General features: G+C 58.9%; 12 protein-coding genes across 14 annotated transcripts; 4 read left to right on the forward strand and 8 right to left on the reverse strand.

Moving 5' to 3' along the window:
• Nucleotides 1-234: 234 nt before the first annotated feature.
• LST8 (TOR complex subunit lst8) lies at nt 235-2395 on the reverse strand. Of its 2 annotated transcripts, XM_047983298.1 has the most exons (4): nt 2244-2395; nt 2146-2167; nt 1588-2083; nt 235-1528 (listed from the first exon to the last, which is right to left on the reverse strand). In XM_047983298.1, the coding sequence occupies exons 1-4, from the start codon at nt 2263-2265 to the stop codon at nt 1109-1111; spliced, it is 960 nt and encodes a 319-aa protein (XP_047839268.1). In that variant the 5' UTR covers nt 2266-2395; the 3' UTR covers nt 235-1108. The 2 variants fall into 2 exon arrangements, with proteins under 2 accessions (XP_047839268.1, XP_047839269.1); XM_047983299.1 differs by having other exon boundaries at nt 616-1528; nt 1588-2395.
• Nucleotides 2396-2616: 221 nt separating this feature from the next.
• Nucleotides 2617-4013, reverse strand: SCL1 (Proteasome endopeptidase complex). The gene is made up of 5 exons (XM_047983300.1): nt 3858-4013; nt 3725-3784; nt 3526-3620; nt 3252-3464; nt 2617-3199 (listed from the first exon to the last, which is right to left on the reverse strand). Exons 1-5 carry the CDS (start codon nt 3862-3864, stop codon nt 2813-2815), a joined length of 762 nt encoding a protein of 253 aa, XP_047839270.1. The 5' UTR covers nt 3865-4013; the 3' UTR covers nt 2617-2812.
• Nucleotides 4014-4219: 206 nt separating this feature from the next.
• JDV02_002291 (uncharacterized protein) lies at nt 4220-6238 on the forward strand. The gene has a single exon (XM_047983301.1). The coding sequence runs from the start codon at nt 4809-4811 to the stop codon at nt 6027-6029; it is 1221 nt and encodes a 406-aa protein (XP_047839271.1). The 5' UTR covers nt 4220-4808; the 3' UTR covers nt 6030-6238.
• Nucleotides 6146-7478, reverse strand: JDV02_002292 (uncharacterized protein). The gene has a single exon (XM_047983302.1). It carries the CDS (start codon nt 7311-7313, stop codon nt 6324-6326), a length of 990 nt encoding a protein of 329 aa, XP_047839272.1. The 5' UTR covers nt 7314-7478; the 3' UTR covers nt 6146-6323.
• Nucleotides 7479-7642: 164 nt separating this feature from the next.
• On the reverse strand, nt 7643-8884 carry JDV02_002293 (uncharacterized protein). Its single transcript, XM_047983303.1, has 3 exons — nt 8667-8884; nt 8127-8491; nt 7643-8068 (listed from the first exon to the last, which is right to left on the reverse strand). Exons 1-3 carry the CDS (start codon nt 8713-8715, stop codon nt 7886-7888), a joined length of 597 nt encoding a protein of 198 aa, XP_047839273.1. The 5' UTR covers nt 8716-8884; the 3' UTR covers nt 7643-7885.
• Nucleotides 8885-9654: 770 nt separating this feature from the next.
• Nucleotides 9655-10847, reverse strand: JDV02_002294 (uncharacterized protein; the record flags this gene model as incomplete). Its single annotated transcript, XM_047983304.1, has 3 exons — nt 9655-9891; nt 9946-10117; nt 10192-10847. 3 exons carry the CDS (start codon nt 10845-10847, stop codon nt 9655-9657), a joined length of 1065 nt encoding a protein of 354 aa, XP_047839274.1.
• Nucleotides 10848-10954: 107 nt separating this feature from the next.
• Nucleotides 10955-11383, reverse strand: JDV02_002295 (uncharacterized protein; the record flags this gene model as incomplete). The annotated part of the gene is made up of 1 exon (XM_047983305.1): nt 10955-11383. The coding sequence occupies one exon, from the start codon at nt 11381-11383 to the stop codon at nt 10955-10957; it is 429 nt and encodes a 142-aa protein (XP_047839275.1).
• A 1799-nt stretch (nt 11384-13182) lies between these two features.
• NIT3_1 (Omega-amidase) lies at nt 13183-14716 on the forward strand. The gene has a single exon (XM_047983306.1). The coding sequence runs from the start codon at nt 13321-13323 to the stop codon at nt 14464-14466; it is 1146 nt and encodes a 381-aa protein (XP_047839276.1). The 5' UTR covers nt 13183-13320; the 3' UTR covers nt 14467-14716.
• On the reverse strand, nt 14459-17010 carry SPE3 (Spermidine synthase). 2 transcript variants are annotated; one of them, XM_047983307.1, is made up of 4 exons: nt 16456-17010; nt 16061-16096; nt 15469-15999; nt 14509-15110 (listed from the first exon to the last, which is right to left on the reverse strand). In XM_047983307.1, exons 1-4 carry the CDS (start codon nt 16826-16828, stop codon nt 14833-14835), a joined length of 1218 nt encoding a protein of 405 aa, XP_047839277.1. In that variant the 5' UTR covers nt 16829-17010; the 3' UTR covers nt 14509-14832. The 2 variants fall into 2 exon arrangements, with proteins under 2 accessions (XP_047839278.1, XP_047839277.1); XM_047983308.1 differs by having other exon boundaries at nt 14459-15999.
• Nucleotides 17011-17014: 4 nt separating this feature from the next.
• Nucleotides 17015-17362, forward strand: JDV02_002298 (uncharacterized protein; the record flags this gene model as incomplete). The annotated part of the gene is made up of 1 exon (XM_047983309.1): nt 17015-17362. One exon carries the CDS (start codon nt 17015-17017, stop codon nt 17360-17362), a length of 348 nt encoding a protein of 115 aa, XP_047839279.1.
• A 1533-nt stretch (nt 17363-18895) lies between these two features.
• JDV02_002299 (uncharacterized protein) lies at nt 18896-21442 on the forward strand (the record flags this gene model as incomplete). Its single annotated transcript, XM_047983310.1, has 1 exon — nt 18896-21442. The coding sequence occupies one exon, from the start codon at nt 18896-18898 to the stop codon at nt 21440-21442; it is 2547 nt and encodes an 848-aa protein (XP_047839280.1).
• A 2054-nt stretch (nt 21443-23496) lies between these two features.
• JDV02_002300 (uncharacterized protein) lies at nt 23497-24107 on the reverse strand (the record flags this gene model as incomplete). Its single annotated transcript, XM_047983311.1, has 2 exons — nt 23497-23952; nt 24012-24107. The coding sequence occupies 2 exons, from the start codon at nt 24105-24107 to the stop codon at nt 23497-23499; spliced, it is 552 nt and encodes a 183-aa protein (XP_047839281.1).
• Nucleotides 24108-25308: the final 1201 nt, after the last annotated feature.

Below are 25308 nucleotides of genomic sequence, written 5' to 3' on the forward strand. Positions count from 1 at the left end.
CCGAAATACTACGCAACTCCACCCCAAAGTGGGCGAAGGTCACCCGCAGCGCGCCGTTGGCCGCCCTACAACATCATCGGTTCGCGGGTCTCGTCTTGCCCTCCCCTCCCTCCATCTGCTCGCCATCACAAAGACAACTCACCACTACCACATGAAGAGGCAAGGCGCTTGCTTGGCGGGTAGTCAGCCCCTCATCTGCAGCGGGAACTTCTCCCCAACCCTGAACCTCCCTCCCCCGTCCTATAATGGGAACCTGAGACACTGCGGCCCGCCCGGCGGCCTCGAACGTTGACAAGACGACCATCATCGACTCGCTTCCCGTCTCATCCTCGGTGCTGGGCTCCCCCTTCCACCCTCGGAGGATCAAAATGAGTCACCTAGTAGTACACATACGTATTGTCCAGCCCGAGCTTTGTATCACGCCAAACAACGGTCTGTCTCTGGCATCGCCGCTGCAAGGCACTTATACAGGCATCCGCAGCTGAAGCCCAAGCCAAACCGAGCCTCACCAGATGCAAGCAAGACATCCAGGAACCATCGGATGCCAACGGAACAGCTTCCATACGATAAAAGGCGATACACCCCCCCGGGTCCCTTTTCTTCCCTCCCCATACCCCTCCACCTCGCGTGGCAACATGACAGCGACACGCGCCAGCCCGCCTCTCGACATCCAGCCCGTCGGCTGTTGCCCGCCGCTCGGAAACCTTAGCTTCAGCCAGCCCTACCGGTGGCATCCCTTGCTTTGGCGTTGACTGGCCTGTCACCTTGTCAGCCACGTCCTCAGGGCAAAGCTGTCAACGGCCCATCACGCCTGCAAGAGTAGGAAAAAGTAGCAACGTTTTCATTGTCCCTAGAGCAGATACCCGTGCGACAGTCCTTCAACTCCGAGCGCCTTGGCGGGGCGTGGCCCGATATAAGTACACCCGCCCTAACATCAACCCGGCGCTTCAATCGGGCATTTGCCCGTCCTGGTATCACAAACGTCTCAGCTGCCGTGTGCAACCTTCGATAAGGAGAGCAGTCAAGGAAGTCCGAGGGTCCCACCTGCAGGTATTAATCCGAGTGTCACTCCCCCGTCTGTGACCATTAACGCCCCTCCATGATGCTATCATCTCGTCTCCGAGTAGTCGTTCAGCGCCACGCAAACCGCCCCGCGGTGGTGGCCGTTGTACTGGCGGATGATCTGTTGGCTGTGTACCTCCCACAGGCGGGCGTAGTGGTCCGAGCAGGCCGTCACCAGGTATGCAGAATCGGCGCTGAAGGCGCAGTCCCAGACCCATCGCTGATGGCCCGTCAGCGTCGCCTCGAGCGGGAACGGCTTTGGCTCCTGCTCCGGGCCGGGCCGCGGCTTCGCGTCCTTGACCTCCCAGATCTTGGCCGTGTGATCCGCGCTACACGTCGCCAGCTTCTTCACATCGGGCGATAGGAGAATCCTCGTAATGTACTCTTTGTGCGCGTTAAAGTGCGTCACCGGCAAGATCTCGGTGCCCACGAGTGTCTGCCGCAGCGTCCACACAAACACGTTTCCCTGGTCGCAGTCAGTTCGTTGCTTCGATCTGCCACGCGGCTCGCGGTAGTCTTTCATACAGTGGTAGTTGCGGCGCAGAGGAGCGTGCCATCGCTCGCCACGGTCACGCTCGACACAGGAACGTCTTCCTCGGGTTGAAGGTCGTGTGCACACGTATTCTCCGCCAAGTCCCAGATGCGCACGCTGCCGGACCGGTCGCAGCTGATGATTTCGCCCTGATTCGGGTGGATCACGACATCATTCACCGGGTAGGCGTGGTTGTAGCTGCGCTGAATCGAGCCCGTGCGCGTCTCCCAGATCTTGACGGTGCCGTCCTCGGAGCTCGTCACCATCCACTTGCCCTCGCAATGGAACGCGACGCCCGTGATATTGCCCGTGTGGCCCTCAAAGGTCAGGAGCGGGTTCGGGTTCGTCGACTTGATGTCGTAGAGCTTGACGGTGTGGTGGCCCGCCGCGGCGAGATATCGCTTGTCTGGCGAGATGCACAGGCGGTTGACCTGCGAGTCCGGGTGCTGGATCGTGCGAGAGCATATTCCCGAGAGCGCCTCCCAGAACCTGCATCGCCGCGTTAGCGCGGGGGCCACGCCGTCGAGACCACAGGGGGCGGAAGCGCGAACCTGATGGTGTGATCGTAGCCCGCTGGGTGCCGTGTCAGCTCAGACTCAGAACGAGGCGGTGCGTCGCTCGCGCAGATGAGGTGAAGGTCGGTCAATACCTGTGCACAGAATGACAGACATGGCGACGGCGGATTCCCCGGTGGCGTGAGGCCACTCACGTCTGGGATCCGGCGAGGCGTGGGTTGTTGGCGATGAAGTTCGGGAGGATGCGATGCCCCGGCTATTTTATGCCAAAGGTAGCTCCGCTGGTTGGCGGCCCAAGGTGTTGGGAGTGACGTTAGGCCCATGACAGTGGGGTTCGCGGCTGGCGTGTTTATCCGCGCAGCTGTGCAACAACCGCCTGAGCTCGCCTATTCGCTCTTGGCCGTGAACACCCAGTCCAACAACACAATCACAAGTATCTCGGAATTTGTAAGCGAGCAGAAAAAAGACATTAAAAGCGTCCTGTCGAAAAGGTACCATGTCTGGAAGCCGCTGAGCTGTCTCTTCAAGGGGGCTGTGACGTCGAAACCCACGCGGCCCCGACTCCCTTAGTCTCACGCATCAACACACTTGGGCATCAGCTAGGCTCTATTGCACATGTCTTTGGCTACTAGAACACGAGGTGCGACTCTCCCGCCACGTCGCACTTCCAAACGCTTCGTCACCCACGACGCCAGGTGAAGCCTCAGTCCTTCTCGGCAATGGCTTGTAATCTGTCGTCAATCTCCTCCTCGGTGAGCATGCGGAATGACGGGTCGGTCCCCTCCTTGCCGTCCTTGCGCGGGCCTCCAACGATGCCGATCTCAATCTCTCCCTTCTTGAAGTCCATGCTCAGGACCGTGCTCAAGGTCGTGATTGCCAACTCAACAACCTCCTCCCAGCTGCCCTCGGCGTGTTCCTTGTTGCGCAGTTTCTTCTCGAGATGATTCAGAGCCTCTTGCTGCTTTGGGCCGGCCGCGGTACCCTTGTAACCGATGTAGTAGCCGGCAGGATCGCACTTGAATAGCTGCGGACCGAATTCGGAGTCGAGGGCAATGATGGTCGTAGCCACGCCATATGGCCGCATGTACGCCTTGAAAGTGTCAGAACCTCGGCTTCGGCGGCACGTCTATCCACCGACTTACCCGTTGCGTGTAGACTTGGCTGATGTTGGCCAATCGCTTCGCCAGGACGTCGGCGGGCATCTCATAGCCAAACTTGTATCGGAACTCGGCGGCCTCGCCTTGGGCTCGTTGCGCAAACGCCCTGGCATCGGCAATCGATCCTGTGATGACGCAACCGACGGAGGGGGAGATCTGGAAGATGTGGGAGACGGACGCTGGGTCGATGAGCTTGTCCTGTTGGGCGCCGCGTCAGCTGCCGGTCAACACACACCAGTCTGACTGGGTCAAAACCTACCGGCACCTTCTTTTGGGAAAGGACAACAGCGCAATCCTTTCCCCTCACGCCTACCGACATGATGTTTGCCGCTGTGATGGCCTTGAAAGCATACTCTGTCCGAATGGTAAGTCGCTACTCAACGGTTGCAATCCTTGGGTACGGGGCCAGCGGCTCGGCATTCATGAATAGCTGGTACCGGATGTGGGACTTGACGCACCGACTTGATAGAGGCGGCCATTGTCGGCAAAGATGGTAATGTGTCGGTCGTATGCGCTCGCTGCGATAGGACCCCCGTTAGCCACCAGTCCGAGGCTGACGTCAAACTTCAGCCTAATGTGTGTTCAACGCACCAGACATTGTGGAAGATGGGTGGCCCTGATCAGGGCAGTCTAAATCGAAGAGTTTCTGAAGCTTTCGATGCGAGCTCTTGGCTGTGTTGGCGAGAGGAGTGTTGTTGCTTGGGCGTCGAGCGGATGGCGATGAGATGGAGCTTGACGACAGGGACGCGTTACGTTAGCTGGAGCTTGCCTGGAGCAGCCTGTGCGGGTCGGACCTCATTGGCGGACGGTGGAAAGGCTGATTCTCTGCCTCGTCTGGGTTGTTTCGGCCTGAGGCATAAACATCGACCCGCCAAATCGGCTGTCCGTCTGTCTGCCAGTCTGGACGGGCGGGTCTCAAAACGTAGCCAAGCTTGTGCCCGCCAGAAAAAGGTCGTGCATCTGTTTACCCACTCCCGCACGGGGATTGATGCCCAATCTGATCTTTGGCTTCTCCTCACGCGGCACTGGTCGCTCCATCCAGACATCGCTGGCGTCATTCCTCTCACCCAGACGCCTTGAGGCGAACGCGACGGCCGTCATCCTGCGACAGAGGATCCGTGCGAACCATCTAGATTGAGAGTGTCAAATCAAGCAAGCGTGCAAGCACGATAGCAAGCCGGGACCTACTTACGTGGGGCATCCCTGTCCCCGACGTCTTCACTAAAAGCGGGAGGCCCCGTCCAAGGGCGAAAAAAAAGCTCCCTGGGCCAGACTTTGATGCCAGAACAACTCGCAACAACCCACGACTTCAATCGCTGCACGACGAGAGAAGTGAGGCGCCCCCGACTGGACAGTGCATCTCGACCAGAGCAGGGCTTCGCTGCAGCACACGGAGCAGACACTGCAGATCTTGACCTGCTTGCGACGTGATCTGAGGACGACTCAGCCAACGGCCAGGGCGGCGCACAGCGTCCATTCCTCACCCTCGCCTCAACTGCCACAGGAAATTTTCGACTAGAAGACTGCCCGATCGAGCCCAACATGATGTCGTCCACCGAGGCCACGGCGTCACAGCGCGTGCCAGCTTGGAAACGATTGGGCCTAAAGCTCAAGGGGCCTACTGCTGCACCCGAGCCCGCTCCGGGCGGCACCCCGGCAGTTGGGCACCCAAGCATAACCCAGCACAAGAGTCACTCAAACAAACGAAAACTCGACGCCCCGCCGGGCTTCGAGCCCTCTCTGGATGTTAAAAAGCCTCGCACGGAGTCCAACGATGGAAACGCCGAGCCCAACAGGAAGAAGACCAAGTCTGTTTCGTTTGGAGACACTCCGACAAAGAACGGAAACCCTCCAACCACCACCGGCGACACCACATCCAAACAGAAACAGCCTCATCAGCCTAAGAAGAGCAAGGGCCCCGCAAAGAAGCAGAAGCCTGCTCCCGCCGTGGACCTCGCACCCGCCCTCCAGTACCTGCAGCAGTGGAAGACGTCACGCGATAGCTGGAAGTTCAACAAGAATCACCAAAGTGCTCTCATTAAGCACGCATTCGACTCCGACGGCATTCCCCCCGCTGATATTGGCGCGTTTTATGAGTACATTAGGGACTTGAAGGGATTCGTCAGAACGAGACTGCGCGAGACTGCCATGGAAATAAGGACAAAGGACGCTGCGGAACGTGCGTCTGCGTTCCCAGCGGGAACTTCGGACGTTGAGGCCAAGCAAATCAGCTACGAGAAGCTGCTCAACGATCTTTTGCAGACTTCACTAGGTGGTCAGAAGCGGAAGGTGTTCAACGAAACGGACTACGTTGCTTCGGCCGACGATCCAGACGTGGTAATCCGCCGTGTGGTGAAGCGCATGCGCGCCGAAATGATCATCGATGAGCTGTCGGACGGCGAGCAGACGGATGACAGCCGTACGACCCAGTCCTCGGAGACGATAGCCACCAGCGACACCAACACAGCCAGGGGCTCCGGGACTGACAAGAGGCTGAGGCTCAACGACGGCACCGGCAAGCGCCGGCGGAAACTGCGTGTCAACGTGGACGACAGCAGCAGTTCTGACTCGGACTCGGACGCGGACTCGGACACAAGCAGCGACAGCTCCTCGGATGAGTCTGACGAGGAGGAGGAGGAGTCGGCGGATGCTAAGTCTGTTGATGGATATGACTCGTCGAGCAGCTCCTCCTCTTCGTCTTCTGAGGACGAGTCTGAGTCGGATTCGGATTCCAATGACGAGGAGAGTGATGACGACGAGTAAGACCTGGACGGCAGCGCTGTGTACACGATGTGGACGTTTGTGAGGCACAATAGCTGGATGGCATAGACTGTACCATTTCGCGGCTTGTCAAGAGTCGGATCTAGATACCCCGGTTTCATGTAGGCCAAAGCACCCCGGCGGGGCTGGCCAAAGTCAACTTTGTATAGACACTAGCTTAGATATAGACACGCGTCGCTTGAAGAACGCCCTCCCGCCACCGCCGATACTGCTATCCTGGCGGTTCATCGGCCTTGCCTCTTTCATACATGTTTGCGTGGCGCCGCCCACCACTTCTCAGGCGTACAGTCTTGTGAACCCTTCTGCAGGGGGCTGCAGCCAGTTCCTCTTGTCGTAACGGGTGCCCTCCCACTCGATGATGTGGAACGTGTAGATTATCCTCCCCTTTTGGCTGGTGTTCCTCTCGCTCTTGTGCAGCAAGTTGCCGTGGATGAGCACCAGGTCCCCCGCCTTGACCTCGCCAGGCACATAGGCCGCTGCGTCGTCGCCTCCCACCACGCCGTCCGGCTTCGTCCTCTCCTCCTCTTCGCGAGAGGAGGGGAACCGCGGCCCGTCATTGTCCACCATCTCCGTGCCGCCCGCGCCACCGCTGCTGCTGCCGGCGGGCGACCTGCGCACGAGACGCTTCTCCACGGGGGCCCAGCGGTGGGACCCGGGGAGGAAGCTCAGGCAGCCGTTCTCGAGCGTCGCGTCCTCGAGGGCGTACCAGAAGCCCACGGCCGAGGGCGGGTCCGTGTACAAAAAGGTCGAGTCCTGGTGCGGCGGCACGGCGCCCCCAATCTCGGGCTGTTTGCAGATGACCATGCTCTGCAGGCAGCGCGGGTCCCGGAATCCCAGCGAGCGCGCCACCGCCGCGGGGCTCACTTGCTGCTGCTGCTGCTGTGCCTGCTCCCGCTGATCGTCATCATCATCATCGGGGAGGAGCAGCGCCTTGAACGGCGGGCTCAGCGTGTGTAGCGCATGCCCGATCTTGTTCACCGCGCGCTCCTTGTCCTTGGTCAAGTTGCCCGCGTCGTCAAAGGCGTCCTCCTCGAAGAAGAAGCGCACCTTGTCGCCCGAGGTGAGGAAGTAGTCGTCGCCGACGTGGTCGCTCTTCTCGCCCGTCGAGAAGCGCGTCAGCGGATGGTCGGCCAGGGAGAAGGACGACAACAGCCGGCGGGTCTCGGCGAGGAGCCCCACCACCGTGTCGGGCCGCAGCGCGCCGGGCACGATGAGGTAGCCGTCCCGGTCGAAGCTGGCGAGCTGCTCAGGCGTCAGGCCGGCCATATGGGGCGGTTGCGCTGCCCGTCCAGGTCCTTGGAGTTCAGGAAGGAAAGAAGGTCAGGAAGTTGCGAGTTCCGGGGTTGAAGTCTCGATGCGAGCAAGCCGGACATCAAGGCGTGGTTCCTTGCTGTGTATGGTTGGCGATCAATAGAGAGCAAAGAGTGGGACAAGAGGTTGAAGTTCACGGGAGGCGCCGCCGTCAAGGCGGGGTGGAGGTTCGGCATGACATGGCCCCGCCTCCAGCCTAATCAGAGCAGCTTCAATGTCGGCATCCAGTGCTACCCAGGGTGTCATTCCGCCATGTCAGTCACTTGGCCCGCGAAGCAATCATATTTACGTTGGTTAAAGTGATGTCAACATTAACTCGGGTGCTACCCTTGCATGACACCAGGTCCATGCAGCCCAGCTTTTTGTCTCGTCAACCTGGGACGAACTCGAACGCCTGAAGAAGCCGCTGCCTAACGCTATACCCTTTATACCGCCGCACGATTCTCGTGCTGCCTATTAATTAAATGTGATTCACAATCGGCAACAAAGGAGAAACAAACACGCACAGCCGGAGGCCCGCTCCGTGCTCAGGCATCGAGGGGATCCTCCAAGAACTCGTAGCCCTCTTCAGGCGGCAGCAGATAGGCCGAGACGGCCAGACCTGCGGCGGAAAGCAGGGAGATGGCGGCGCTAAAGGTGCTCAGATACCACGAGTAGTCGAGACTCCATCCGGGAATGGTAAACTGGTCGTCGTTATCGAACAGGTACGCCTGCGGTTGATGGTTAGCAGTAGCTCTCAATCACGGATCCCGCTGCGGCGATACGCACCACGATGGAGATAATGACGAATTCTACGATTGCGACCAAAGCTAGGATGCCGCTCACGATCGGCCAGCCCGTCTCGCGCTTGTACTTGCCGCCTCGCATGATGACGCCAAACGTTACGAGGCAGGCGAGACACAGGATGGTCGCAAGCGACGCCATGAAGCCGATGGTTCGCCACATGGAGCAAAAGTACCGCTCGCCATCCTGACAGAGCTCTGCGGGGGGAAAGGCGCGGCAGGGGGGCGAGTCGAGGCTGGAGCAGCTCTTGTGCAGGCCAATATGTTTCTCGAAGCGCTCGCCTTTGGGCGTTGTGACGGAGTACGTCACCCAGTTGGGGGTGACGATGGAGGCGATGATCATCCCCGTGGCTGTCGAGCGAGAGCACTTGTCAGCCTGAGGTCTTCTCCATTTTAACGTGTACCTCCCGGCCCCTGCGCGCGCACGCCAAGACACAAATGGGCGACATCGTGACAGGCGCGGGCCGTGACGCAGCCTGGTCGGCGACGACGTCATCGGTCATCGGGCGGGAGACGGGAGACGTACCGGCAATAAATGCCACCAGGGCCGAGGAATATATGGACACGCGGGTCATTGCTTGCGGGCGCGTAGCGCGATGAAGACACGTTTGATCGGGGGGTGCGGATGGCGAGAGAAGAAGCCAGCGAGGCGGGAGGTGGGCGTCCAAATGGAGGCGCGGCGTGCGTCTGGGCTGACGACGAGGCGGGCTCGCTGGAGGATCGACTAAGATAGGCCGCGGTGGGTGGTGAGGTGGTGGCAGAAGGACGCTAAAATAATGGAAGCTCCGTGTCCGTCGCCTGCAAGGGCAAGGGAGCGCTGACGGAAGCGCTGGCCCAGTTAGGAAGTCGGTGCAAAGCCCCCCACTGTCCGAAGCAGCGCAGTCGCTTCTTCGCTAACTGGGAAGGAGTCTGCGGCAGCTGCTCCACGTAGCTGCCTTGGGTTCGCTGCATCGGACTGCGTATGTACCTAATTCTGCATTTGTATGCATGGGGCACGGAATGGACTCGAGGATGATCAGTACTAACTTGTTTCCTCTACATCAATCTGCTCTGGGCAAATAAATTCACAAGGTGCTTCGTACTCCTTACCTACGTATACCTATACTGTAGTAGTATACGTACCTCGTGATACTTCAACTGAATTACCTATCAAGGGAGTAAGTACCTTACCTTACCCTGTTCCCTCAGCATGCGGTGGTACTGTGGTATTCTGGCTCTGTGGCAGGCACGACCGCCTCCCTCACACCTGCCCCCAGATCCCACCTTCAAAAGTGCCAAGTTGACAATTACCTCATCTATCTTGTCAAGCCTCCAATGTTCGACTCGACGCAACGAATCGTGCGATATGGCAGTCCCCTCCTACGGCAGATATTGTTTCAAATCCGGCCGCTTGCAGAGCCTCAGCAACCGTCATGTCGTCGCGAGCCATCACATGCGATGGGCTCGCCACGACACGACTTACTCCACGGGTCGACATCACATCACGTCGCGCGCTCCACCAGCGAACATGCTCATTATAACATGTATCGGAACGTGACCGCCTTGTCGCCCTGGGCAGATAGCTCCTCCGGCGTAAACCGTGCTGCTGCTCCTTCGGCCAGCAGCCGCTCGCGTCGCCGATTGCTCGCGTGGTAGCCCATTATGAGAATCACGACAGCAACCATACCCAGTATCTCGAACCCCACCGCTATCCCGTGGCCCATAACGTATCTGGGGCCGTCCTTTGCCCTGTAAAGGTTAGACGCCACGACCTACGCGAAATGTTAGCTGGCGGGAACATGCACATCGGTATGTAGACTACTTACACCCCCAAGGTTGGCACCTGCGAGATAAATCGCCATGCCGACGCTACGCTTGTACCCGCCCGCGAGGTTGTTGGACATCCAGGAGATGGAGCCTGGGGACGCAGAATGCACGCCACAGGTCGCGATGAAGACGCCTCCGTAGACAACCTTTGGGTCGCCCGAGGCAATGCACCTTGACTCGACCGTTAGCCAACTGACAGCAAACAGTGCTGGCGGCTCAAAGCCCTAATGAATGGCACGGCATACATGGAGAAGCCGAGGACCATCACGGTCATGCATCCTAGTAAAAACGGGCTCCGCTTGCCAACTCTGTCGGAACATCGGGCGCTGACGAGGCTAAGTATGGCTCCCATGGTGTATATGGGCACCGTCATCAGCTGCGCCTTGCTGGAAGTGTACCCAAGCGCCCTGATGATGGTTGGGAGGAACAGGCTCAAGCCGAACAGCGGACACGTTAGCTGACCAGAGTACATGTCAGTAAAGTTGTCGGCGCCTGGCAGCTCGGCACTTACACCCCAGCCCATGAGGATGCTGATCCAGACATGCCAGTCCTTGAACGCCTGCCAGATATAATCGCACTTGAACTCCTCAGCCTGCGACACAGCCATTGGCACCACGCCGTCTTGGGTGCTCGTGGTCGTTTGGCCTTGATACCTCAGCCGGTGCACGACAAAAGCGCGCTCCTCCTCCGTTAGGAACTTGGCCGTCTCTGGAAAGTCGTAGAGGCAGAAGCAAGCGAGCACGGCGACGGCGACGGTCACGATACCCTCGACGATGAAGATCCATCTCCAACCCTCGAGGCCGCCAATGCCATCCATCTTGACGATTCCGAAGGCCAGGAGCCCGCCAAAAGCCCCAGCGAAAGACGAAGCGGAGAGAAACATGGCCTGGCGCAGCTGCATCTCGTGTCGACAATACCACATGGTTAGGTAGTACTAAGGGCGCAACGACATGCCATCAGTGGCCTGGAATGGTGCTACGTTGCTGCCACGTAACAACGACTCCTGTATCAAAGGGTCCGGGCTTCAAGGCAACTTACGGTGACTCCTGGGAACAGTCCAGCCTCTGTTACACCGAGAAATACTCTAGCAATCAGCAAGCCGGGGTAGTTTTGCACCAATCCCGTCAAAGTGACTACTACTCCCCAACAGACCATGATGAACGGCAGCCAACGACTCGGCCGAAATCGTTTTAGGAGGAGATTGCTGGGGACCTCAAAGGCGGAATACGGGAAGAAGAAGGCGGTCAGGCACCAGTTGTACTGGTCGTCAGTCATACCGAGGTCTTCCCGCAACCCTTCGATCTTGGCGTTGCTAATGCTGGCCCCTTGATGCCGCTCGTCAGGACTTGGATGCCTCTCATCGACTCCGGAAGTAGGGCATACTATCAAGAAAGGAAAGGAGATACAGCAAAGCCAGCATTGGGATAAGTCGAACATCCATCTATGACGAGGCGTTGTTAGCTGGCCCGGGGGAGATGGTATTTGCCCAGGTGTGATGAGTCACCTTTCTCAAAACGTTCTTCTCATCGACGTGTGAAAAACGGGTTAGGTCATAGACATCGGTAGCTTCGCCGGCCCTTACGTCCATGTGGCCGACACCCGGGACGAGCCCCGAATCCCACTCAGTCTTTCTTGGGAGCTCGTCGTCTAAATGGCTCCCGACAGGCTGCGAGACTCGTACATGAGAGGCCATGATCGTCGTGAGAGGCTGACCGCAGCAATGTTCTTTTTTTTTTTTTTTTTTTGGAATCAGAGTTCTAAGTATGGGGACTCGAGATGGGAGAGCGTCGCAATGGAAACGCTATGTAGGAACATGGCGCCTCCCCCCCTTATTATACCCATGCCTACCTCGCTGTCTCTGCCATGTACTTCCCGGTCGAAGCCCACACATCTATCCGCCGAGTGACCTTGACTAAGACTCTGCAAGGAGATTTTGACCGAGGATCGAACGTGGCCCGCGCAACATGACGCGGGTGCCTCTTATGTATACATGTACACCTACTTGATGAGAACGCTCACCTGTCCTGCATGTTTCGTTTGCCGCGACACCGAGGTGGATTCCACATGTCACCGCACGGTATATGACTGGCCCCGGTCTCATCTCATCCCAGTCAGTCAGTTGGGACACGCTCGGAGGGCCAGCCATTCCATTGGATCAGTTTGACTCGGACGAACTTGGCACGGCGACTTGTTCACCCCCTCAAACGGGTCGGCCCGGCCCTGGTAAATCCCACCGACCGTGGCTTGGGGACAAGCAGCGTGGGCGCTTCATACACTCACTGTAAGTGGCTGACCATTCGCCGAGGAACGGGGGGTGCCTAACGGTATGATGTCTATCGCGAGCAGCGAGGTTCGTTTCTGTCCCAACCCTATACTCTAGAGAGGTGCTCGTTTCTAACTTGGAGGTGACGAGGGCTCCCATACGCATGCCCGGGCATCCGCCAGCGCGGTGATCAAAAATTTCCACCTTTCCTCTCTTTCTCGGGTACCAGACTGTCGCCGGGGAGAAGCTTGGACGATGTGCGGCTTTGGGCCTAGCAACATCGTAGGTGTTGACCTAGCAGGTGGAGGACATGGTCCGGCCGGAGGAGTATACCTCCAAACGTCAGTCGGATTTAGCAGCTCAGCTCGATCTGTCTCGATCTTGCACGTCGCAGATGCGCCACTTCCCGCGCCCCGTACAACACCAAATGAACCGATATGACTCAGGTTTCCATGTCCTGGTGGAGTCGCGAACGCTCATGCGTAGTACACTGCGAGACTCTATCTGTGCCGGACCCTGGCCTGGATACGGTTACCCAAGCCAGCGCGGCCACCCCGACATTTAGATGGGTGCGTGCGCGCCGCTACAGCACCGGGCCAACAAGCCGGTAAGTTAAAGTTACAAGGGAAAAAACTACTTCGTACCTCCTCAGCTCTGGTGCTTTTAAGACATGCCCATAATACTGTACGTAATGTATTGCCGGGATCGGTTCGGCCGTGTAGGGCGCCTCTCCTCGTGTCATTCGGCGGAATAAGAAACCGGGGTTCATGAGTCGTCCCACCTCTGCTCAATGCTGAGCTCCCACGTCTGCCCGGCCTCCAGTGCTGAACCGCGCCCCAGAGTTCGGGAAAACCAGCGGCTGCATTAAGTAGCGGCGATCAACTCCCGACCGCCCCACCGGCCGTAGTCCTACAGGCCTCCGGTGCCTGCCGTGTGGCGGCTCTCCGCTATCGCAGCTCTAGCTCCTCCACCACTACCGGCTCGGCATCGGACCCCCGTCTGCCCGCGACTCCCCCGCAGCCACAGCCTCATCCCGTCGCTCACCCTCCTCACGGGCACATATTATATCCTTAACATCATCCGCATCCCGCCCGCCCACACAAGACGCGCCATGCGCCCGTCGCCGTCAATCCATCGCCACTCGTTGTCACTCCTGTCCCTGTCATCATCGTCTCCTCGTCTCTCCTGCCGACCGTTTGCCGCCGCTGCAGCAGCAGCAGCATCGGTAGCCACTCGACACACCGGCCGCGACACCACCGCGCACCATCTCCGCCCCCTCGCTCCGCTGTCCCGTCCACCCTTCTCCGCCCGCGCCATGGCCACCGACGCATCGACTTCCCCGCCCGCGCCCGCGCCGCCGGTGCTCAAGCAGCCCGTCAAGCTCGCCTGCATCCAGCTCGCCTCGGGCGCCGACAAGGCCGCCAACCTGCGTCACGCCGCCGAGCAGGTCGCCGCCGCCGCCGGCGCTGGCGCCCGCATCGTCGTCCTGCCCGAGTGCTTCAACTCGCCCTACGGCACCGGGTTCTTCCACGAGTACGCCGAGACGCTGCTGCCCTCGCCGCCGCCCGCGGACGCCGCGCCGTCGTTCCACGCCCTCGCCGCCATGGCCGCTGATAACGCCGTTTACCTTATCGGCGGCTCTATCCCTGAGCGCGACCCCGCTGCGTCCGGCAAGCTCTATAACACGAGCCTCGTCTTCGGGCCCGACGGCGCCCTACTCGATACCTTCCGTAAGGTCCACCTCTTCGATATCGACATCCCCGGCAAGATCACCTTTCGCGAGTCCGAGGTCCTAAGCGCCGGTAATCGGGTCGCCCTAGTCCGCCTCCCCGAGTACGGCACTATCGCCGTCGCTATCTGCTACGACGTCCGCTTTCCCGAGCTCGCTACTATCGCCGCCCGTAACGGCGCCTTTGCCCTCATCTACCCGGGCGCCTTCAACCTTACCACGGGCGACCTCCACTGGAAGCTCCTCGCCCGCGCCCGCGCGGTAGACAACCAAATATACGTCGCCATGTGTAGTCCCGCCCGGGACATGTCTGCTACCTACCACGCCTGGGGCCATAGCATGATCGTCGACCCTATGGCTGGGGTTCTAGCCGAGGCCGACGAGAAGGAGACCATCATCGAGGCGGAGCTTATCGGCGATGCCATAACCGAGGCGCGGAAGAATATTCCCCTCAACACACAACGGCGATTTGATGTTTATCCGGACATCAGCAAAGGCAAGATACAGTTTGAAGAGCCTCAACCATAATATCCCAGCCACGCGATACTGTAAAGGAGGAAAGGCTCGGGGGCACCGTACTCTGGTGGGTCGGAACCCCAGCGAGAGTAAAACATTGGTTTTAGATTCTGCTTAGGCAGAACCTGTAGTACCATTTGCACCATCTAGACTGGTAAATTTTGATAAACCTCAAGTACGGTCATCAGCGCTGGTATATGTCTTCAAGAGGCATGTCAAGTTGAGGCATATGAAGTCGTCATTCACTTTTTCTATTCTTTGCCCATCATGCCATCCATACGAAAGCCCCTTTCGCGCGGATAGGTGTCCGTCTTCATTCCCCAACCATTTCCAGACCTGCCTTGTAGATAAAAGGGCTCCCGCCAACCGGCCCGTCTCCTATTGCAGAGCTTTCTTGGCAAAGGTGGGAAGGATGAAGCTGGCCTTGTGAATCTCAGCGTTGTAGTATCGGCACTTCTTCTCCTCCTCCTCGGGGGTCCACTGGCGCACGGGCACGCGGACGTTGCGGTTGGGGTCTTTGCAGCAGACCATGAAGCCGATCTGGCCCGAGGGGTAGGTGGGAATGGTGGTGTAGGCGTACTCGGCGACAGGGAAGATCTCCTTGCAGTCCTTCTTGAGCTGGGTGATGAGGGGCAGGTGGAGCCACTGGTTTTCGGCTGTTGGTTAAAAAAAAAAGGGTCAGCGCAGAGTTCATCAGGGGGTTCGCTAGGACGCATGCGCAGCAAAAGACCAAGAAGCGCCGGGTCAAGAGCCGAGACGGCGACGGAAGCCGCCGCGACAGCAGACGGCACGTCGGGAGCTCGGATGCAACACGGGACTACCGGAAGCAGGGCTGTCGGGAAAGCAGCACTAGCCTCGGGCAGTCCCTAGGATACGAGGGGTATCTCCCATGAGAGAGGGGAATACCCGTTGACAACCAGGAGGCCGACGGCTTTTCCGCCCAGCCCAGGTTCCCACACGCTGCCGTTCCTAGGGACCCCACTACTTTCCTCAAGAAAAATCGAGACATACAACCTTGGGTGGAGATGACGCCGCCCTCACGGAGGGCGTCGTGGAGAAGCTGGAAGTAAGGCTTCTTGAAAAGGGACTCGGCAGGGCCCTCGGGGTCGGATGAATCGGTGATGATGACGTCAAAGCTGTTCTTGTAGTCGTCGAGGAACTTGAAGCCGTCGCCGATGTGGACGGTGCTCTTGGGGTGGGTGAGGCCCTCGGCCATGTTTGGGAGGTACTGCTTGGAGAGGCGAATGACGGCCTCGTCAATATCGCAGAGGGTGGCTTCCTCAACGCAGTCGTGCTTGACCACCTCGCGGAGGACGCCTCCGTCACCGCCGCCAATGACGAGAACCTTCTTAGGGTTGGGGTGCGAGTTGAGGGCGAGGTGGGCAATCATCTCCTGGTAGGAGAACTCGTCGCGCTCGGTGCACTGGATGACGTTGTCGAGGACGAGAACGGTGCCATAGTCGGTGGACTTGAAGACGAGGACGTCCTGGTACTTGCTCTTCTCGTGGTGGAGGACCTTGTCGACCTTGAGGGTCATGGCCTGGCCTGTGCGCGGGTAATCAGTAGCGGGCCAGGCGTGAGTGCGAGCATTGGCGGGGGTTCTTACCAGGCCACATGTCCGAGATCTCTCGAAACCAGCCATCTGCATCTTGCGTCAGTGACGACCTCGAGCTTGGACTGCGGGCGTAGAGGCGATGGCGGGCTGCACGGGATATTGCTGCTCGCGCAACACAGGCTCGGGCGCGGGGCACGGCGGGGGCCTGCCTGCTGCCCACGATGCCATTGACCCGCAAGCAGGCCGTTCGTGGTCGTTTCATGCATTCCGACGCATCACATCGACCACCACGGGAGCGTGCCGAAGACACGTCTCAGATGAGGCCATGAAGCCATGTGACGTCGCCAAAGCAAAACGCGCGACGACAATGTGATAATTTGTAGAGGGGCAGCGGCCACCCCCCCGCAAGCGCGGGGTCCCAAGCTGGACTGAAAGGACGGACTCACCCTTGATGGTGGGGTGTGTGATTTCAGACATAATGTCGGGCGGGTATGGCGGTGCGGACAGAATGGAGAATTGCGCGCACGAGCCGGGTATCAAAGGCGTTGCGATGATGCGGCTCAAGGAAAGAAAGGGAGGGAAGGTGGAGGAGGAGGAGGAAGAAATACCAAGAGTCGATTGGGATGCGGCCGGATGCAGAGTTGATGGTGGGGGAAACTTTTTCCAGGAAGCCGACGCCTGGGCAGCCGCGATTAGTGGAGACAAAAAAATTGGCGGTGCCCGCGGACTCGTCCCCACGGCACGGCCAACACCAAGCAACCTCGCGCCGTCCGTCAGGCACCGCCGCCCGCCAACAACAAGAACAACAACAACAGTCATTGTGGCCAGCGGCTGCCCTTGCCCGTTGATATTGATATGGCGCCTGTGCCGCCATGCATCGAGGCCCTTTGAAATCGCCCCAGACACACGGCGGATGCACGCCGACACAACAGAATAGCGGCAGGACGCAACACCCAACGCAGGACTGTCGATGGTGGCGGGCTCGTCGATGTTTGTTGGAGGTACATGTTCTGTATTGGAAGAGCAGCGCAGCGGCTCGACAGCAGTGGACCCCATATGAGCTTTAGTCGCCACATGCAGTTAGAGTCGGACCCCATGCCGTCGCCGACCTTGGAGCTCCTCCGAGTGGTGTGCCCACAACGCCATCAGCCGACCGACGACGAGATACGATACGATACGATACGTACAGTCTACAGTCCTCGTCTCGGCATTGAGATGCGCGCCACACCTCCAGTAATGACTGCCGAGCACACCCAGCGCTGGCTCAAGATGCACATTGGTCGCCATTGGATGAGCCAAAGATCCCGTTTCGCCGCCGCCGCCTTGCAACTACGGAGGCTCGATGACCGGTGACACCCCACCCGCCACCCCACCTCCCGTTCGTCGTTGCATGGGTGGAACGGAGCATGAAGCACCTCAGCTACAACTCTGCCGCTGCCGCGCCCCAAACCGGACATCTCAGCTGCGCCTGCGCGACAATACAGCCCGCGAACGAACCATTGTCTAGGCATCAACTCTGGTCCACCACGAACCTCGATGGCCTCGATCGATGCCGTGGAACCTGCGCCTATACGCTTCTAACTAGACATTACGTACTGAGATTCAAAGGGACTCGTCACCACTTGCCCTTACCTATGTTGTCGTCCTCTCCCCGAGACAATGGCGCCGCCGCTCCATGAGTTTTGTGCGCTGCACCGGCTGCCTCCTCCCATAACCGGGATATTGAGACCTCGTCTCGGGTCTCCCCGTTACGGGAGAGATGTCTGTCGGTGCTCTGATATGATGGCTCTTCCAACTTCATCACCTCCCCCCTGATCCTCCACCAGTGGCTGGCTAGCGACTTCCCGCATCCAGCTGCCCCAGCCAGCCTCAACGCGCTTGTCTGCTCCAAGACAGTCACCGGATACGACATGAACCCCTCTCGTGAGAGGAGACCCCTTCGGTAACTATGCTTCGTCACGCAACATGCAACAAGCCCGCGTACGCCCGGCTCACCGTCCGACTTTGCTTATCGTCTCCGCCTTCTCTTCATGCACGGCTAGTTCGTGCATCGAGCTCGAACAACTCATGCATTCGTTGTGCGGTATCCTGCTGCAGATAGCCAGCGCATGCCTCGCCATGTTCTTCAAGATTCGCCACGACCCGGTTTGCGCTCGAGGCCACATCGTCACGTATGCTGTGCAACGCGGGCGCTTGAGATGGCGACCTCTCCGCACTCGGGCCTGTTTTGAGCGGCAACAGTTGCGTTTCTGCTACCAGCCCAACACAACTTCACTACAAAGTAGAAGTATACGTGGCTATGGATACATCTTCAGCTCCCCCGAGGCTGCATACCAAGTCAAATCCAGTAATCACGTCGGCCCAGGCCACTGCTATTGGGTGCTGCTCGGAGTTCCATTGAGACAGCGGGTGATGCATGTCCCGCTCGGTACCATGACGATTTGCAAGCGCAAGGACTCTTTCTCACGAGGAAAGTGGCGTCAACACCTCTGTCACCCAACGGCCAAATCGCCCAGCTGTGGTACGAAGATGGCTTGGATCGACACGTACTTCCATGGGCATACCTTGCTGTGGGATGGGCCGAGTGCACACTGCTCACAGTGACAGGTTGCGACTCTCTCTCAGAACGCCTATATAAGGCTGACCCTTCTCCCTCGATGAGTGATGCTCTCTCTACTCTTCATCATCCAGGAGATTATCCTACCATATCAGTTTACCGCGTTGTAACTATCGACCTGTTGCCTTTGCTCTTCGCTCAACGAAGGTACGACAACGCGTTGTTCAGGTGTATGGATCGTCACTAATGCCTTTGCTACGTCACAGCAACGAGACTTGAGATTCGGATCAGCAAAGTCTACCTCCCAAAGCCACATCGTCCAATTGATCATGATGCAGACGCGAGCGAAGAAAGGGACGGCTCGTGTCGACTCGCCCATTCTCTACACCGCCAGCATTGCCCCCGGGGCTAATGTAAACTATGGCCAATTGATTGTGACCAACCTCCACCGTGAGGACAGCTCTGCCATCGCCATCAAACAGTTCCTAGGCGTCGAGTTCCGCTCGCCTGCTCCCGTCAAGGACACTGACTTCTGGGGCAGCACGACACCTTGGGTGGAGATAAAACCTGAGATCAAGAGCACGCAAATCAACACGGACGTCTTCATAATCACTGTTAAGCTGAACATCTCAGGCGGCTTCACTTTTACTACCAGCGACACCTTCAACTGGGGCATCAATGGTGACCTGACCGGAGATCCGGACAGTTGGACCTCTTCCTTCGCATTTGCAGCCGACGCCCTGCCCGACACCACTGGTACCGTCAATGTCAATGCCGCTGAGGCTCCGGATCCTGCCCTGTCATCGGTTGAGCAAAAGGTTATATTTACCCAAGGCCAACTGGTCGAGACCGTAAAGGTGCTTCCAGGCGCGACAGCGGAGGAGAAGATTCACTACGGCAGTTATTCCGTCACCGTCTCAGACCTTGCCACCGAGGACGAAACGACTGTGGCGACTGCCTACATCGATCCCACCACCGTCACCATCGCGATGGGCGAGTCCACAGAGTTGCAGGTCACGTACGGCGAAGTCTCCAAGTACAGCGCTATCAACGTGATTGTCGGCGACATCTTCGAGCTTGCCAAGGAGAAACTACACATTACAGTCAAAGAAAGCGGCGGCGGCAGCGCACTCGCCGACTTGACCAGCTCAGTCAACACAACGACTCCCTTGCGTCGACTGCCGCCGTCGGGCGAGGCGGTCGTTGAGGTCGACCCCATCGTACTCAACAATGTCAAATATTCGTTCCCCGCTCAAACGCTCGAGCTGGCGAGCAAACTGTTCCAGGTCACCTTCGACGAAGAGAACGTGACAAGAGAACCGATAGATACTACCGGCTTTGTGGATCTCCCTATTGACGTAACGACGGACGTATCGCTTCCATCAACCATCTCGGTGCGCCTTGATTCCCCAAATGCGATTTATACTCAGACGATCGAGGCCCAGGCCGGCTCAACCGGTTTCGATGTACCGGTGGCCCCTGGCAATTACCAAGTCACCGCGCCCAGCTTCTTGCAGGGTGGCTTCGTCTATTTTGTACACGTGCCGTCTTCGCTCGAAGTTGCTAAGGACGGCAGCACAACCCTCAACTTGACGATCACCAAGGGCGCCAACATGCTGGTGTCCGGCTTCCCCGAGTTCCTCAGCTTCGGAGGCTGCAGCGATCTGACCCCTGGCAACCAAGACGATTTTGTGGCTGCGAGGGCTTCCTCCATCTTCAAGTACGCAGGGGTCGACGGTGCCGGTGACCCAGGCACCAACCTCCCCGACGACCAGGCTACCAGGCGGACCATTGCCCTGGCGCGGCAGATTGAGGCTGCTCTGGGCGACGGCAACCCCGTGCTGCCCGTCATGATTTCCTACACGTGCAATCTTTCCTTGGGAGACATCAGGAAGCAACTCGCCAACACTACGGCTCTTGCCAACAGCTTCGGCAACTACATCCTGTCGTTGACCATCGCCAAGGACAGCATAGATGCGGACCACCCCGTGCCGGCGGGCTACGTCGTGAACCCAGACTTCCTCGGCGCGTGTCAGCAGGAGAATATTAGCGGCGACTACGCCATGCCTGTACGCGAGCCTTTGCAGACAGCCCTCGACTTCCGCAAAATCTCGGCCGAGATTCCGGAGGGTATCACTGAAGACGTCAGCGGCTACGTCCAGGCCGTCAACTGGCTCACCAGAACCGTCGCGCCGGAAGTCACCTTTGGCTGGCAGGTCAACCTCTGGGGCGTCGGCTCCGCCGTCTGGGTGTACGGGTCTGGGGACGAGCCCGCCGCCAACGCCAAGGTGACGGCCGACTACGTCACGTCGCTGGGTGTCTTCGACGGCGACGCAGCGCCCGACTTCCTGGCCGTGGACCGCTACGAGGCCGACGACTTCACTCAACGCGCCTATGTCAACAGCTATTGCTACGGACCAAACGAGTGGCCGCGCTTCTTCGACTTCTGCGGTGCCCTCGGCGAGGCCCTCGTCAGGCCCATTATGGCGTGGCAGATACCCGCGAGCCGCACCCCCAGCGTCCATGACGCTGTCGACGACGACTTCGACCCCCAGAACTGGGGTACGGGCGGCAGCTACCTGTTGGGCGACGCGGCCATTGGCTCCAACATCAACAACATCAACCCCAAGATCCTCGACTTCGAGTTCCCCGTCCCCTACCCCTTCATGGGCAAGACGATAAGAGATATCTTCGTCCGCGGCTCGCCATTCGACTGGACGCCCGCCGCCCTCAACGGCCTCGCAATCAAGGGCATCTTCTGCGTCCTCCTCGGCGGCGGCTCCACCACGGGCATTGTGTCGAGCATCGGCAACCCGGGCCCGTTTGTGCGCAACAAGCTCCACGCGTACGGAGAGCAACCCATCCCCCTGAAGTGACAGAGCAGAGCCGGACGCCGAACGATCTGGGGCCCATACCGCCACGAGGGTGCTAACCCGTGGTCCACGCCCCCTTTTACTCCTCCGACCCCTTTAAACGGGGCTGGGGAAGGGGCGACTTATTAGGTGGAAGATGTCTTGCAGGATGTGAGAGAGCGCGATGGGAAAAAGGGAGGGGGGGTCTCGACGGAGGTTCGAGGACGTTTTGAGGGAATTACCTTCTTTGAAATTGGCTACTCCCTACAAGTATTCGCCGCACCAACTATCGTCAGCTCCTTAGCAACGCCTTGAACACGATTCAAATTCTTGGATGAGCACGTGGCAAATAGTTGATGGCAATGGGCTGCCCGACACGTGGTGCATGCATGATGTGATTCCAATCTCACCGCTGATGGTGGCTGACCATTGCCCAATGCCCCGTAAAACGCAGCGCAAAGTTCTGTCTACGCCGCGAGCCATCATCGGCTGAACTTGTTTGCACGCCCTTGGTAGCCTCCTATTAGTACCACTACTACTACTACCTACCACCTACCGCTACATGTGGCTAATTATCCACTTTCGGTTCCGCTACCGTCCCTAAATCGTAGCACGCGGTGGGCATAAGGGTGGTGAGCCACTCCACAACCGCGCAACGACGCATCGGGGGGCATTTGCGCTCAAGCAAGTCAACAGCACGCTGGGTGTGAGACGAGCATCTCTCATCCACGCCCGGCTAGCGACGCAAAAAGTCACCGTGCGGACCCGTGGGCGATTCGAAGGAGGCATCAAGTGAGCGGTCGAGTTGCTGCTGACCAACCCCCCTTCCCCCTGCGTCGTCCTGTAGCGAATGCACGTCACATGCCGGGCCAGCAGCCATCGGATTCGCAAAGCACTACCATGGATAGTCGCCACACGCCGCGAAGTGGACGCATTTGCACGGCGACCATGATGTCGGGTCGGTGGTCTCCAAGTAGCTCGGCCGGCGTGGCGCTCCCAGACAAGCTTTGCTTTGCGTGGACGGACAGCAAGCAGGCGCGCAAGCACTACCAGCCGGAGAAGCCGCCGAGCGACACCCAACTCATCAACGTGCATGCAGAAGTCTGCATATCTAGCGCGTGGTAGACTGTCGCTTCGAATACGTAGTCCGGTGACCCAAGGGGTGGTGTTCAGGGGAGCGAATGGTCTCGCAACTGTCGGGTTCCTGAAAATGTGGAATCGCTCGGGGTTGCTCCATCCGTGCCCTTGTCAATCCAACTTGCGAGTGCTTTTGCCGGAGTTTGGTTGAACAGTGCCGCGAAAAGAGAAGAGCATGCCCTGCCATATATCGCACTCAGTGTACCGAGCAGCATTTAACCGCAGGCTTTTTCTTCAGCAGGTGTACAAGCACACCCAGCCGTGTGCGTTCCATGTCTTCGGCTCTGCAATGCACGGGGTTTTCCTCGAGATTTGGATCGGCCAGCAAGTCCGACTATCAGTCCTTGATCCAAGGCGACAGTGTCGTAACCAAGGTCCTGTCAGGGGATTGCCGGCGCCGGCACTCTTCGTGGTAAGAGCGCAGAGCGAGGGGCAGCACAGGGGGGTCACTCATTAGCCAGAGCTGCATGGTCAAAATCCTTCTCCATGGTCTCAGCGCAGCGACAAGCGCATCAGCGGTTGGTCGCGCAGCTAGTTACAGCCAGGTCGAACGGCAGCTGTTTGACGCGGGGGTGTGCTGTACTAAGCTACACACACATGCATATGACATTGGCACTTCGCCGCTGAAGAAAGAGGCTCCAAGGTCAACGCGGCTTCTACTTCCTTGACCCCAGGAGCGATGCTTGTTGACCCGCTGTTGGGTATTGAGTTGCGACGGAAGGCTGGGGTTCGTGGCAACAGGGGTTGATGGGCCGGAGCGTGGGTTTCCATCTCGTTGAAGAGACTGCCCCGGTCGGGGTTGTGTGGCCCCACGCACAGGCAATCTTGGCGGGCTTGTCAGGGACATCCGGCGTCCGGAAGCGTGCTGGGGAACCAGTGTCGGGGAGTCGACCTTCATGGGCATGGTCGATTCAGCGATGACGAGCGAGCTTGGTTCCGATTCAGCAGCAGAGCGACATGCCCCGCGCGCCGCTCGTCTGAGGTTGGCGGCACGATTGGGCGAGCAATCCGCGGCCATGTTGAGGGTTTGTCACCGGTGGTATTGCCCGCGTCAGCACAGGGGAAGCTACAAGCTTACGAAGCAAGCCGAAGCTGGCTTGTTGTGGCAGCACCAGGAGTGTGCCTCTTGGTGAAGGTAGAACAATGCTGTGATGGACAACACATATCGTCGACGACCATGCCGCGAGCTGCACAGGCGACGGGGCCAGGGCAGAGGCGGCGCGGGGCTGAGATGATGAGACGCGCCGTGTCCACGGGGCGCTGGGCGTGGGTGTGTTGGCCGCGACACGCGCGGGCGACGAGACATGCACACGGTGAGATGCAGGCCTGCAGGCGATCGTGTGTGTGTGTGTGCGGCCGTTGACACGGGATGCGGGTGCCGTGTTTGTCGCCGTTGTCTGTGATGGTCAATGCGGCGGCGCCAAGGGCGGGCGGGCGGGAGGGCGGATAGACACACAGACTCGAGACAGGCGCGGCAGACGTCGCCAACGTCGTCTTGGGTGGTGGCTGCTTTGGTACGGACGGATGCTGGTGCGTTGGGCGGACGTTTCATCCCTTCTGGTGGCGGGTGGCGTCGGAGCAACAAGGTGCATGGATGGCTATAATTATCAGGCTGGCAGGGCTCCAACTTGGGCCCCCGGCCCTATTCAGAGGCTGTTAGCGGACAGTGGCGGCGGCCGGACTTGGAAAGGCCAGCGGCATCGTGACCGGAGCGTTCAATAATTTGTGCGACGTAAGAAGTACGGTAGGGTAGGATAGGTACTCGGTGCGGGACCGGCACACGTGCTGGTGCATGCAATCAGCACTTTGCGATCCTCGTGGTCTCGGCGGCTCCATGTCCATCATATCATGTCCGTCCGGACGTGCGGTCCATGGGATCCTCCTCGGCGGGGGGTGTCCGCCTTAAAGAGCAAGGGACGTACCGTACCGTACCTACCTTACCTTGGTAGGTTTGCAGGGTCTCGGCGGAGGCAACTTGATATAGTAGTACGTTAAGTTAGGCAGAATGGCATGAATGGTAAGAGGTAGATTCCATGGAAGAAGGGATGGGCCCAGCCCCGTTGTGCGACGGGGCCACGAGATGATGAGGGGGGGGGAGCAAAGAAGGTCGTCGTCAGTGTTCGCGTGGCTCCGAAACCCTGTACCTTGTCGTCTCAAGTACGTGAGTAGTACGTACATTTTGGGTTCCTGCTGGTACTTCGTACTAACGTATCGTGCCTTCCACCTTGGTCCGTCCTACCTACTACATTAGTATCCGGGCCTGTCCTTCTTGCCTTGCCGCTGCACCAACGCGGGCAGCAGCGCGGGATGCTCCTGCCTTCCTTCCATCCATGACGGGACGGCTTGCGTGCATGCTGAAGGTACCTAGTAGTACTCAACGCAGACTTGATCAGTTTGACTGTCCCGCGTCGACGATTACGGCCTGTGTAACGCGAGCGGCGCCCCACTGTAGTGTGGATAGGCAAGGTAGGTAGTGAGTGCATGTTGCCGCCCCGGGCTCAATGCTGTCGGATGAAGATGAAGTGCATATGCGTAGGTATAATGTGCGTACTCATTTGGTGGTGGTGGATGCGTGCTGCCCGCAATTCCATGTGCTCCAAAGGCTCTACCTGTTCCCTGCCCGCTTGTTTCAACTGTATGACTTGGTGCCTACTTCAGCTGGACGACAACAGGGTCGCCCGAACGAGGTTGTGCAAGCGACGCACTCGTCAACGCCGTGTCCATTCTTTGCACAGACAGGCAGTGGTGGCAGC

Source organism: Purpureocillium takamizusanense, chromosome 2 (assembly GCF_022605165.1).
Source record: "Purpureocillium takamizusanense chromosome 2, complete sequence".
Classification (NCBI taxonomy): domain Eukaryota; kingdom Fungi; phylum Ascomycota; class Sordariomycetes; order Hypocreales; family Ophiocordycipitaceae; genus Purpureocillium; species Purpureocillium takamizusanense.